Source organism: Anomaloglossus baeobatrachus, chromosome 1 (assembly GCF_048569485.1).
Source record: "Anomaloglossus baeobatrachus isolate aAnoBae1 chromosome 1, aAnoBae1.hap1, whole genome shotgun sequence".
NCBI lineage: Eukaryota > Metazoa > Chordata > Amphibia > Anura > Aromobatidae > Anomaloglossus > Anomaloglossus baeobatrachus.
In genome coordinates, this window is record NC_134353.1 from 571,917,738 (window position 1) to 571,932,786 (window position 15,049).

Sequence of the window (15,049 nt, forward strand, 5' to 3'; positions counted from 1 at the left end):
TTGTAATTGAGGTTGTAAATATTTTTGAGGTTTTATTTCTTTTGTGAATCATAAGGGTCAACACGTACTTACCTCTATTTCATGCACCTTCTCTAATTTCGTACTTGCTTGTCCATCAGTCTGTAAGAAGATAAATTAAATAAATTAAACTACAATTTAATTCTTTGGGTTGTCCTTCATTTTGTTAAAAGCTTGTCAGCTTTTCCTGTTTTGTTTTGGTTTTTTTTAAAGTTATGAAGACATGGCAGTCCTTATAGCTCATGCCAGTCAATCTACAAATTGCAGGAGCTGCTCACTATCTACATTTATGAGGCTGGTCTGTAATTTGGACCAGGCTAGAGCATACTTCAGTGTTTTTTCTCACAGATTATTATTATTTATTTATTTATAGAGCACCAGATCTGAGGTTCATGTGAAAAATAGCTTATTCACTAACAGGGGAACTTTGGATCTATGTGTGATCTGTTTTTAACACAGACAGTAACAGAATTAGGGTACGTGCCGACGATCAGGACCCGCTGTGTCCTGTATGTTGTGGGTCCTGACCTGCAGGTCCATGAGTCTCTTCCACAGGAGAACGCAGGAGACCGCAGCTGCTCGTGCCCACGAAGAGGTGTCGGTGTGATGCGATCTCTCGTTTGTGTTCTCCCTACAAAGGACGTTTACGACTCCACAGCAAAGAATTGACATGTTTGCGGCTCAGAAAGCGGCACCACAGGTCAGTTTTCGCTGCGGGTTGTACACACACAATGGGCATATTGTAGTCATCCCATCCACTGTGCTTGTACTGTACGATGCAGTGTTTTGGACACAGCGAATACATGCTGCATCCAAAATGCTGCAAGCACTGATCATGGGCACGTACCCTTAAGGTCTGTGGACATTTGCTGTATATTAAGTATACATAGGTGGAGGGTGCCGTTGTAGCTAGATCATATGTTTGTTGACATCTGACTGATAATAAAATAGTGTAGAAATGTGATATTATTTTATTGGGTGGTTATCATGAAATATTAACAGATGCACACAGCTGTCATCTATCTAATGTATTGGGGGCAGGTTGTCACTGAACATACACAATGATGTATTTACGGTACTTATTTTTTTAACCAAAGAAAAATATTTTTTTTTTATTTTTCCATTAACACAGTGTTCTGTGGGTACGATTTGATTTTTGTTAAAGTATAATAACATCATTTTTTGGGGGTGTACGTTTTTTACTTGTGTGACAAGGTGGGAATGGAAAGCCACAGCAATTTCACAACTTTTGCTTTTGGATATACCGTTTTAACACTTGCATTGCCATGTAGAAATAACATGTGATGTTAACTTTCCAGTTTAACTTTAAAATTACTCTGCAATACCAGATTGATTTTAATTTTCCTATGCTTTACAACTTTTGCTCAATAAAAAAAACAAAGTTTTAAAAAATATTTCAGTTTGTGTTGCCATATTTTGAGAGTCACAATTTTAGCACTAAATAGTGATTTCATTTTCATTTTGGGGTGCAGTTAATGTTTTTATTTTTCAATTTTTTTTTAACATAACACAATATTTTTAACCACAGAAGAGTTGTAGTTTTTTTTTACTTAAATTGATATAATAAACTGAAATACTTCTCAAAACAAAGAAAAAATTTGCTCACCTTCCTAATTGTTGGCCATGATGAGTTCAGAAGGTGCAAAATAATCATGCAGGAGAGTTAGTACCATAGAGGATGTCCAAAAAGTAGTAAATCCAGCATCCATAGATATTTGATATGACTTTGCAGTATATGATGCCTGTTAGGTTACGTGCACGTATTGTGTAATTGATTCATTTTTTTCCTCAGTATTTGGTAAGTTTTTTACCTCAGCATTTGGTGAGTTTTTTACCTCAGTATTTGGTGAGTTTTTTACCTCAGTATTTGGTGAGTTTTTTTTATCTCATTATTTGGTGAGTTTTTTTACCTCAGTATTTGGTGAACCTTAGTATTTGGTGAGATTTTGCCTCAGTATTTGGTGAGTTTTTTACCTCAGTATTTGTAAGACAAAACCAGAAGTGGAACAATCAGAGAAAAAGTATAATGAAAACATGGGCACCACTTCGGCATTTTTTCCTACTTCTGGTTTTGACTTGTACTAAGGTAAAAAAAAAACTCACGGGTGCATGTGGCCTTAGCATATTTAACCCCTTTATGACGGCCGTAAGGATTAAAATGGCGGTAGAATAGGGTACTTATGCCACATCGGCATCTTAAAACGGTGGTCAGAAAAAAGTGAATAGCGTTCCCCTGCGTCAGAAAATCTCTGGGGTTTCAGCTACCAGTGGTACCTGAGACCCTGGAGATCATGATTCGGGCCTTTTTTCCGGTCCCCAGTCACATGATCATTGGTATACACCGTATACCGATGATCACATTACAGTAAATGACAGCGCCGGTAAAAAATTATTTATCTCCCACCTGGCGTGATCAAACATGTCAGATGGGAGATAAATCTCCTCCCAGGGTACCCTCTAGTCCCCCGGTGTTGTCAAAGTGCCCCCCCAACCTCCAACTCTCTCACGATCTTCCAAGATGGTGGCGCACATGACCAGCACCCCTACCGCATTCATCATCCTCCTCTCATTTCTGTAGCATGTGACATGTCACATGCGACAGAAAAGTCGTCCCCATGTCCTGTCAGGTCACCCCCTGGTCTTCCCCGGTCTTCCCCGATACCTGCTGTTGCTTCCTCCTCCTTCTGAAAAGATAGAGGCCACATGCGCAGACAACAGCTGTCAGCCAGCTCCTTTCAAGCAGGGACGCTGAGCTTTTTACAGCTCATACTGCTGTACTGGGGAGCGTAAGTGCAGTAATTTGCAGCCACACTCTTCACATGGAGGGCCTGCTGTTTTAGAAAATGGGGGATATGTTCTCTGAGTGTGCCCCTCATATTCTGGAATGAGGTTACTGCAGGTCACACTGCCCTCAGTTAGACCGGGGCAGTGTGAGTGCAGTATTCTCAGATCACTGCACCCACACTGTTCACATGGAGAGCTTGCTCTTCCAGAAAATGAGGGATACATTCTCTGAGCATGCCCCCCATATTCTGGAAGGTCCATGGTCATCGTGGGACATCAAAAATGGATTACAGCGGACGAGATTATTTTTCCTTTTCAATAACTTGAAAGAAGGAATGTTTTGGGGAGCATTTTTATAAATAAAACATTTTTTGTCGTCTTTATTTTTTTTATTACTGACTGGGCTATGATGTCGGGTATCTGTTTAGACTCCATGACATCACTAACCTCTGGATGCCAGGTGACATTACACAGCTGGTATCAACCCCATATATTACCCCATTTGCCACTGCATCAGGGCAGCGAGATGAGCCATGATTGGCGGATCTAATGCATGCGCCACTTCTGGGGCGGCTGCGGCCTGCTATTTTGGCTGGGAAGGGACAATAACCATGGACCCCCCCCCCCTGAGAATACCAAATCCCAGCTGTCTGCTTTACCTTGGTTTTTAATCCAGTTTGGGGGACCCCACTTTTTGAAATTATTTATTTATAAATAGTTAAAAAAACAGCATGGGGTGACCTCCAAGTTGGATTACCAACCAAGGTGTAACTGATAGCCGGGGTCTGCAGGATGCAGCTGTCTGCTTTACCCTAGCTGGCTGTCAAAAATGGGGGACCCCACGTCGTTTTTATTTTATTATTTATTTTTGGCTAAATACAAGGCTAAGCAACCTTTAGTGCCACAGAAAGTCACTAAAGGGTGCCAGCTTAGAATATGCAGGGGATAGGACATTACGTGTTTTATTTCTATTTCTGTATCCATCCTTTGTTATTAGGCTGTGTGCCCACGATCAGGGTTTGCAGCATTTTGGATGCAGAGTGTTTTCGCTGTGTTCAAAATGTTGCGTTGTGCAGTACAAGCACAGTAGAAGGATTTTTAGAAATCCCATGGCATCTGCTCTTCTTTTCTCTAGAGCATAAACTGACCTCTTGCATGGCTTCCTCAGCTGCAGTATGTCAATTTATGCTTCGGAGACGAGAGTGTTCTTTGCAGGGAGAACAGAGCAAAAGTCCACAGCAGACTGAATCTGGATCATGGGCATGGGCAGCTGCATTCTCCCATGGACAAAACACATCTCTGCAGGAGGGCTGGCACTGTATTCTAGGCGCGGTGTCACCGGATCATGGGCACATAGCCCAAAAGTGAGAAATTTGCGGCTACACCAACATTTTTGTGAACTACCTGTGGATTCAAAATGCTCTCTATATCCCTGAATAAAATCTTTGAGGGGTCTAGTATCCAAAATGGAGTCAATTGTGGGGGTTTCTGCTGTATAGGGGCCCTGCAAATGCGACATGGTGCCCGCAATTTATTTCAACTTTTCCAAAATTCAAATGGTGCTCCTTTGATTCCAAGCCCTCCCATTTATCCAAACAGAGGTTTTTGACCACATGTGAGATATCCCTGCACTCATAAGAAATTGGGTAACAAACAGTGTGGTCCACTTTCTGGTGTTGCCTCCTAAAAAGTGAAAAACATGGTGATAAAGCAACATTTTTGTGAAAAAAAAGAAAATTTTCAATATGACCTAAGATTATCAAATTCTGTGAATTACCTGTGGATTCAAAATGCTCACTATACCCCTGGATAAAATCATGATAGGTTTCCAGAATGGGGTCACTTTTGGGGGAGCTCCAGTGTTTAGGCACCCAAGGGGCTTTCCAAACGCAACATTGCGTTCGCTAATGATTCCAGCCAATTTTGCAGTCAAATGGTACTCCTTCCCTTCTGAGCCTTGCCGTGAGCACAAACAGTTGATTTCCACCACATATAAGGTATCGGCGAACTCAGGAGAAATTGCACAATAAATTTTATGGTGGATTTTTTCCTGCTACCCTTGTGGAAAAAAATGCTATCTGGTTGAAGTAACAATTTTGTGGTAAAAATTTATGTTTTTATTTTCACGGCTCAATATTATAAAATTCTGTAAAGCCCCCAGGGGTTCAAAGTTCCCACTAAATGTCTAGATAAATTCCTTGAGGGGTCTAGTTTCCAAAATGGGGTCAAATGTGGGTGAATTCTACTGTTTAGGTACATCAGGGACTTGCCAAACGCGACATGGCGTTCACTAATTATTCCAGCCAATTTGACTGTCAAATGGCGTTCCTTCCCTTTCGAGCACTACCATGCGCCCAAACAGTTAATTTCCACTACATATGAGGTATCTGCGTAATCATAAGAAATGGACTAATACATTTTATAGTATATTTTTTCCTGATACCCTTGTGGAAAAAAAAGCTATCTAGTTGAAGTAACAATTTTTTTTGGTAAAAATGTATTTTTTTTTCTTTTCACAGCTCAACGATCACCAAACATCTAGATAATTTCCTCGAGGGGTCTAGTTTCCAAAATGGTGTCACTTGTGGGAGGTTTCTGCTGTTTAGGTACCTTAGGGGCGCTTCAAATGTAACATGGTACCTGCAATCTTTTTCAGACAAATTTGCTTTCCAAAATTCGAATATTGCTCCTTCTGGGACCTCCCATTTGTCCAAACAGAGGTCCATGACCACATGTAGGGTATCGGCGTGCTCAGAAGAAATTGGGTAACAAATTTTAGGGTCTATTTCATTGTGTTATTCTTCTAAAAGTGAATAAATTGGGACTAGAGCAACATTTGTAGGTAAAATGATATATTTTTTTTTTCATTCCACATTGCTTTAGGTTCTGTGAAGCACCTGATGGGTTAATACACTTCTTGGGTGTGATTTTGAGTACTTTGAGGGGTGCAGTTTTCAGAATGGTGTCACTTTTGGGTATTTTCTGTCACTTGGGTCACTTCAAATATGATGTGGTCCCTAAAAAAATGATTTTGTAAATTTTGTTGAAAAAATAAAAAATTGCTGATAAATTTTGTTCCCTTCTAACTTCCTAACCCGAAAAAAATTTGTTTAAAAAAATGCGTTGATGTAAATTAGACATGTGGGAAATGTAATTTATTAACTAATTTGTATGACATAACTCTCTGGTTTAGGCCTGTTTCAGACATCAGTGATTCTGGTATGTATGTGCTAGTTTTTATATGTACCAGAATCATGGACATATGCAGACCCATTATAATTAATGGGTCTGCGCATCCATCAGTGATTTTTCACTGACCGTGTCTCCATGTGGTGTACACACATGTCCGTATGCTCCGAACGGAGACATGTCCGTTTCTTTCTGGCATCACTGATGTCCAGAAAAACACGGAAATGAAAATAAAAAGCATTTTTAATTCACCTTCTCCAGCGCTGCTTGTCTCCAGCCTCTGCTGGCTGCTGCTTCATGGCGGGCTAATTACTGACATGTATATTTATGTATGCAGGCACAGCCAAACCGGAAGTAGCTGCAGCAGGGGCGGAAACACAGCAGAGCCGAAGAGTTCAGCACCACGGACAGCAGGAGCGGGGACAGGTGAGTTTATCTCCATGTGCAATCACGTATCATGGAAAACGGATCTTGGATTGCACATGGACAACCCACGTGTGCTGTGAATAATATGAATAATATGCGTTTTTAACATGTCATTGAAAAACGTCTGTGTTTTTCACTGACAAGTGAAACAGGCCTTAAGGGCATAAAAAATAAAAGTTTGAAAATTGCAAAATTTTGATCACATTTCTGAATTTTTCACAAATAAAAGCAAAAATTATTGTCAAAATTTACCAACAACATGAAGTACAATATGTCATGAAAAAAACAATCTCAGAATCACCGAGATCCGCTGAAACGTTCCAGAGTTATAACTTCATAACATGACACTGGTCAGAATTACAAAAAATGGCCTGGTCATTAGGTACAAAACTGGCTTCGTCCTTAAGGGGTTAAGGGCGGGTCAGAGGCCCTTTGATCCTGGTGTCCATATGTACTATATGCATGTAAGCTGTTGCGGGGATGATTTTAAGGCTGGAAACACATCTATGCGAGTAAAATCGGTCCGAGTTGGCTGAAAAAAACTCGGCTGATTTTAGTTCACGTTAGGTGCGAGTGCAACGCAAGTGCGATGCTTTTTCTGAATAAATTAATGATTTTACTAGCGTGTGTAATGCGTGTGTAATGCGTGTCTAATGCGTATTTTTTACTATGTCATCTGCCATTCAGCTCTGCTACATGGCTGCTGACAGCAGACACAGACAGCCATGTAGCAGAGCTGAATGGCAGATGACAGCAGACACAGACACAGCCGCACGATCAGAATGAACTCGGGTTAACTTCACCCGACTTCATTGTCATGCTGCGGCTCTGTCTGTGCCACGTCCTGATTAGCGGTCACCAGTGAAGGGCTCACCGGTGACCGCTAATCCCCTGAGTGACTGAAGTTAGCAGCCCTCTCTCATACTCACCGATCCCCGATCCCCGGCGCGGCGCTGCACAGCATTCACACTTCTCCGGCGGCTTTTACTATTTTGAAAAAGCCGGCCGCTCATTAAACAATCTCGTATTCCCTGCTTTCCCCGCCCACAGGCGCCTATGATTGGTTGCAGTGAGACACGCCCCCACGCTGAGAGACAGGTGTCTCACTGTACCCAATCACAGCAGCCGGTGGGTGTGTCTATACTGTGCAGTGAAATAAATAATAAAATAATTTAAAAAAACGGCATGCGGTCCCCCCCAATTTCAATACCAGCCAGATAAAGCCATACGGCTGAAGGCTGGTATTCTCAGGATGGGGAGCTCCACATTATGGGGAGCCCCCAGCCTAACAATATCAGTCAGCAGCCGCCCAGAATTGCCGCATACATTAGATGCGACAGTTCTGGGACTGTACCCGGCTCTTCCCGATTTACCCTGGTGCGTTGGCAAATCGGGGTAATAAGGAGTTATTGGCAGCCCATAGCTGCCACTAAATCCTAGATTAATCATGTCAGGTGTCTCCCCGAGATACCTTCCATGATTAATTTGTAAATTACAGTAAATAAACACACACACACCTGAAAAAATCCTTTATTAGAAATAAAAAACACTAACAAATTTCCTCATCACCAATTTAATAAGCCCCAAAACGTCCTCCATGTCCGGCGTAATCCAGGATGGTCCAGCGTCGCTTCCAGCTCTGCTGCATGGAGGTGACCGGAGCTGCAGAAAACATAGCCGCTCCTGTCAGCTCCACGCAGAAACTCAGGTGAGTATTGCGATCAGCTGAGCTGTCACTGAGGTTACCCGCGGCCACCACTGGATCCTCCAACAGTGACAGCGGGTAACCTCAGTGACAGCTCAGCTGATCACGATACTCACCTCAGTTGCTGCATGGAGGTGACAGGAGCTGCGGTGTCTTCTGCAGCTCCTGCCACCTTCATGCAGCAGAGCTGGAAGCGACGCTGGACCATCCTGGATTACGCTGGACATGGAGGGCTATTTGGGGCTTATTAAATTGTTGAACCAGGGAATTTGTTAGTGTTTTTTGTTTCTAATAAAGGATTTTTTTCGGGTGTGTGTGTTTATTTTCTGTAACTTAAAGATTAATCATGGAAGGTATCTCGGGGAGAAGCCTGACATGATTAATCTTGGACTTATTGTCAGCTATGGGCTGCCAATAACGCCTTATTACCCCGATTTGCCAACGCACCAGGGCAAATCGGGAAGAGCCGGGTACAGTCCCAGAACTGTCGCATATAATGTATGCGGCAATTTTGGGTGGCTGCTGGCTGATATTGTTAGGCTGGGGGGCTCCCCATCCTGAGAATACCAGCCTTCAGCCGTATGGCTTTATCTGGCTAGTATTGAAATTGGGGGGGACTGCACACCGTTTTTTTTTAATTATTTAATTATTTATTTCACTGCACAGTATAGACACGCCCACCGGCTGCTGTGATTGGGTGCAGTAAGACACCTGTCACTCAGTGTGGGGGCGTGTCTCACTGCAACCAATCATAGGCGCCTGTGGGTGGGGAAAGCAGGGAATACGAGATTGTTTAATGAGCGGCCGGCTTTTTCAAAATAGTAAAAGCCGCCGCAGCAGTGTGAATGCCGTGCAGCGCCGCGCCGGTGTTAAGAGACCGGTGAGTATGAGAGAGGAGGGGAAAATGACCAACAGACTGTGAGAGAGGGACAGAGATAGTGACGGACCGACAGAGAGAGAATAGAGACCGAGAGGGAGAGACCGACTGACAGAGAATAGTGATTGACAGACATTGTGACACATCACTCGTTTCCAGTGTTTTAGGAAACATGCGAGAAATGTATTTAGAAAATCGGATGTCACTAGGATGGTGTGAGTGCCGTCCCGTGACATCCGATTATTTACACGCTCCCATAGACTTGCATTGGAGAGACTCACAGTAGAAACTCGCAAAAAAGCAGCATGCTGCGATTTTTTTCTCAGTCCGATTTGGACTGAGAAAAAAATCGCAAATGCGAGCTGAATCATTCACTAACATGTGTCCGATTCCAATGCGAGTTTTTCTCGCATTGCTCTACTGCGAGAAACTCGCAAGTGAGAAGCAGCCCTAAGTGTAGGAGTGCTGCGCTGAAATGGATAAATATGACATGGTTTAGTGATTGCAATGATTCACTTTAAGTCAAATTCTGTATTCAAGTTTGCATTTGAGGGCGTATTCTGCATGGAGCTAATTAATCTTGTGCTAGGGTTTCACTACAAATCTGACTATGAAAACATTGTTTGGCCAAAAATTATGTTATTCTGCTGCTAAAACACAACATAAAGGGAATGTGGCTGCATTAGAACAGGCAAATTCTTGCGACTATGACACACAAGGGAGAAAAAAACAGATAATTTGGATTTCCCGTAAGCTGTCAGGTAGAAACATAATAACTGCATTCACTTACATCACAGTACACTGCAACGGCAGAATGACGCAAACTTTGGATGTGAAATATGTATCATAGTCAAAATTGTCATGCAGTCTCAGCCTAAAGGGTGCTTTACACGCTAGCGATGTCGTGCGCGATAGCACCCGCCCCCGTCGTTCGTGCGACATTTGGTGATCGCTGCCGTAGCGAACATTATTGCTACGGCAGCGTCACACGCACATACCTTTTCAGCGACGTCACTGTGACTGCCGAACAATCCCTCCTTCAAGGGGGAGGTGCGTTCGGCGTCATAGCGACGTCACTGCGGCGTCACTAAGCGGCCGCCCAATAGCAGAGGAGGGGTGGAGATGAGCGGCCGGAACATGCCGCCCCACCTCCTTCCTTCCTCATTGCGGGTGGCCGCAGGTACGAGGTTGTTCCTCGTTTCTGCAGTGTCACAAATAGCGATTTGTGATGCCGCAGGAACGACAAGCAACCTCGCTACTGACCAGACAACGATTTTTGGTAAATGAACGACGTATCACAGACCAACGATTTTTGCCTCTTTTGCGATCGTTTAAGGTCACTCATGGGTGTTACACGCTAACGACGCCGGATGTGCGTCACAAACACCGTGACTCCGATGATATATCGTTAGCGATGTCGCAGCGTGAAAATGGCCCTTTACAGTTGGCAATTAGCAGCCATGTAAAAAAAACACCATAGTTTTTCTGGTATTTTTTTTACAGTGATTTTACATATCCTGCGTCCAAATGTTTCTTTAAAGGAGGTTTCGTTTTGAAATGTTTTTAGTGCAAACAAATGTAATTCTAAATAATAATATATAATCGTTACTTATCTATAATAGGTAATCAGTAGTGATGAGCGAGTACTAAAAAGCTCGGGTGCTCGAGGCTCGGGCCGAGCATCCCAAGATACTCGTGTACTCGGCCCGAGCACCGAGCCCAATGTTATCCTATGGGAGACCCGAGTATTTTTGTGAAATGACCCCCCGGCAGCATGTAGAAACCCTAAAAATGTCACAAAAGTCTCAGAAGAGTGCTCAAATGACATGGCAACAGCATGGGGAAGACCCCTTGAAGCATTTATCACTCAAAAGTCACAGCTGTGAACAATTTTGTCCGAGTTTTACGCCATTTTTACGGACTCACCAGAAAACCTTCCAAAATGACACCAAAATTAATTTTCATGGCGGAAATGTTAAGGGCACATACCCAATAGTGAGATAGAGCTGGTGTATGTTACTTTTTGAGATTAATACATGAAAGATTTTACGTAAAACATTGTGTGGCACTCCGATGTCCAAAACGCACGTTTTGTGCTTTTTACTAACGATGTCGGTCATTTTTTTTTTCATTCTATCTCCCGTCGGTCGGTTTCGCTCTGTCTGTCTCTGTCTTGTCTGTCCCCCTCTGACAGTCTGTCGGTCATTCTCCCCCCTCTCTCTTACTTACCGTTCCCCGATCTCCGGTGCGGCGCTGCACGGCTGTTCACACTGTTCCGGCGGCTTTTCCTCTTTTGAAAAAGCCGGCCGCTCATTAATCAATCTCGTATTCTCTGCTTTCCTGCTTTTCGGCGCCTATGATTGGTTGCAGTGAGACACGCCCCCACACTGAGTGACAGCTGTCTCACTGCACCCAATCACAGCAGCCGGTGGGCGTGTCTATACTGTGCAGTGAAAAAAATAATTAAATAATTTAAAAAAACGGCGTTTGGTCCCCCCCAATTTTAATACCAGCCAGATAAAGCCATATGGCTGAAGGCTGGTATTCTCAGGATGGGGAGCTCCACGTTATGGGGAGCCCCCCACCCTAACAATATCAGTCAGCAGCCGCCCAGAATTGCCGCATACATTATATGCGACAGTTCTGGGGCTGTACCCGGCTCTTCCCGATTTACCCTAGTGCGTTGGCAAATCGGGGTAATAAGGAGTTAATGGCAGCCCATAGCTGCCACTAAATCCTAGATTAATCATGTCAGGCGTCTCCCCGAGATTCCTTCCATGATTAATCTGTAAATTACAGTTAAAAAACACACACACTCGAAAAATCCTTTATTAGAAATAAAAAACACTAACAAAGTCCCTCATTACCAATTTATTAACCCCGACAAACCCTCCATGTCCGGCGTACTCCACAGTCCTCCAGCGTCGCATCCAGCTCTGCTGCATGCAGGTGACAGGAGCTGCAGAATACACCGCCGCTCCGGTCACCTCCACGCAGCTAATGAGATGAGTATAGCAATCAGCTGAGCTGTCACTGAGGTTACCTGGATCCAACGGTGGATGCAGCGGTGGCCGCGGGTAACCTCAGTGACAGCTCAGCTGATCGCGCTACTCACCGCCGCTCCGGTCAGCTCCATGCACCAACTGAGGTGAGTATAGCGATCAGCTGCTGTCACTGAGGTTAATCACGGCCACCGCTGGATCCAGCGGTGGCCGTGAGTTACCTGACTGACAGCAGCTGATCGCGCTATTCCCTTCATTAGCTGCGTGGAGGTGACCGGAGCGGCGGTGTATTCTGCAGCTCCTGTCACTTCCATGCAGCAGAGCTGGATGCGACGCTGGAGGACTGTGGAGTACGCCGGACATGGAGGGTTTGTCGGGGTTAATAAATTGGTAATGAGGGACTTTGTTAGTGTTTTTTATTTCTAATAAATGATTTTTTTGGGTGTGTGTGTTTTTTAACTGTAATTTACAGATTAATCATGGAAGGAATCTCGGGGAGACGCCTGACATGATTAATCTAGAATTTAGTGCCAGCTATGGGCTGCCATTAACTCCTTATTACCCCGATTTGCCAACGCACTAGGGTAAATCGGGAAGAGCCGGGTACAGTCCCAGAACTGTCGCATATAATGTATGCGGCAATTCTGGGCAGCTGCTGACTGATATTGTTAGGGTGGGGGGCTCCCCATAACGTGGGGCTCCCCATCCTGAGAATACCAGCCTTCAGCTGTATGGCTTTATCTGGCTGGTATTAAAATTGGGGGGGACCGCACGCCGGTTTTTTAAATTATTTATTTATTTTACTGCACAGTATACACACGCCCACCGGCTGCTGTGATTGGGTGCAGTGTGACACCTGTCACTCAGCGTGGGGGCGTGTCTCACTGCAACCAATCATAGGCGCCTGTGGGCGTGGAAAGCAGGGAATATGAGATGGCTGTGTACAGAGCACAGCGTGCCCGCCGGTATAAAGGCTCGGTCACGCTGTGCAGGCCGGCCAATCACTGCAATTCCACAACTAACAGGGCTGTGGCATTGCAGTGGTCTGCCAGCCAATCCCTGCATGAGGGCTGGCTCTCAAAAGAGCGCCAACATGCAGGGCTGAAGACCACGAATACAGCACGAGTATTGCAAAATTACTCGGTACCCGCCGAGTAGCCCGAGTACAGTGATACTCGTGCGAGTACCGAGTAGTAACAAGCATACTCGCTCATCACTAGTAATCAGCGTTACTTGCCCCTGCTGCTGCAGTACTGCCGCTCAGTTGCTGCCCCATATCTTTGATGACAGGCTGTGGTGATGTCACAACTAAAAGAACATGTGACTATTGCATGCAATCACTGGACTCAATCTCATACATACTACCTCATCATAACTGCTGAGCCCACTGATCAGCTGCAGTGGTCACATACTGTTGTGACAAACAAAAATTAGAGACATCAGCATAGTGGCATAAGTTAAGTAATGCTGATTTTAATTAATTTTGCACAGTGCACGCCTATTCAGTAAAAATATTTACATATGGATGACCTCTTTAAAGTCTAAAGGAGTTTTATATCTGATTCATTGGGGGGATTTTATGATTAATGTAATTTTTGTAGTGTAATGTAAAATTAAAATATTGTCACGGCTGTCTGTCTGCATCTAGAGACTTGTGACAGGATCTGGGCCATAGGCTCTCCTTACCAGATTAGACTGCTCATATGAAATTTAATTCTCTTTCTTTTGGAGCTGAAAGCTTTAATGTCAGTTTTGTTGCCAGCAGATTTCCAGCAGCTTCTGATACCTGGCTTCCCATATATATGGTCAGATCTCCCAGTAGAGGTGGTCAGTTATTCTCAATCCATTCTGAAGCTTGTCCTGAAGGTAGAAGGAGCTGCTGAGCACTTGTTGCAGTGAAGCGGTGTAGGCTGCAGTCTTGGTGTCTGGCTGTAGAAGTGAAGCTGGGCTTATCATTTGTTGTTTCCCCTGTCTATTGTACTTTCCCCTTCATATTAGTGCAGCAGTGGGACTAGTGATCCTTACATGCCAGCTCACTAGCCAGGGTTAACGCAGGGCTTCCTAGGGTTTCAGGTATTTTGCTTGGCGGCAGGTGTGGAACCTGTTTAGGGACTGGCTAGGAGTGCAGGGTGCAGCTGGAGGTGAGTACAGGAGGTGTCCCATCTCCCCCTCACTAGCACTAGGACCAATAATTTTTTAAGTTTTCCAGATGTTTCCCTTGTTTGTTGTGGTGTAACCCTTATTTCTAGTGTGATTTGCCTGCATGCCAGACTTTCCCCAAGTCTGCTCATGACAAAGACGTTCCAGAATTCTGAATACTGTAAGTCATGGAAATCGGTGTGTGTTCCCGACCTATGATGTAGTTACATCATGACAATCGCGGGGGTTCCTGTGCTGTACCCCCGTGCTTGCCACCAGGTCACCGGCTTATCTTACAGCTGGAACCTGGCTCTCACTGCCAGGAGCAGTCCCTGTGCAGATTAGCCCCCTAAATGCTGCAATCAATGTGATTGCAGCATTCAGGTGGCAGGAAGAGGAATCGCTTACCTCTCCCTGGCGATTGGGTTCCTATAATGCGATCACAGTGACCCGATCACTGCCATGGTAACCTAGGGTCATCACCATGACAACCACGGGTTCCTGAGCTATGGATTGCCTCACAGATCATGCCGGATACATGGTGTATGAGGCAATGTGTCAGTGCTACAAGTGCAGCTCTGACACTTCTAATCCATTGCAGTGATCAAGCACTGCAGTCGATTATATCAGTGATCAGATCACTGAAAGTTAGTGTCCCATAAAGGGACTAAATAAAAAAAAGTTTTAAAAATTAGTAAAAAAAATAAAAAAATCTGAAAATAAAAAACAAAAAAATTTCCAATATTTATGTAATTGTATGTAAAAAAAACACCCAAAAAAGTACACATAATTTGTATTGCTGTGTCTGTAACATCACGATCTATTAAACTGTCATACTCCTTCAGTGAACCCAGTAAAAAAAAAAACAAGTTGCAAAAACTATGTCTT

General features: G+C 44.0%; 1 protein-coding gene across 4 annotated transcripts in view; it reads right to left on the reverse strand.

Moving 5' to 3' along the window:
• Positions 1-15,049, reverse strand: part of LOC142296261 (uncharacterized) — a 321,619-nt gene that overhangs the window by 140,280 nt on the left and 166,290 nt on the right. For all 4 annotated transcript variants that reach the window (XM_075339645.1, XM_075339664.1, XM_075339635.1 and 1 more), the window contains one exon: positions 73-120. In XM_075339645.1, the coding sequence (XP_075195760.1) occupies positions 73-120 (48 nt within the window). The remainder of the gene's footprint in view (positions 1-72; positions 121-15,049) is intronic.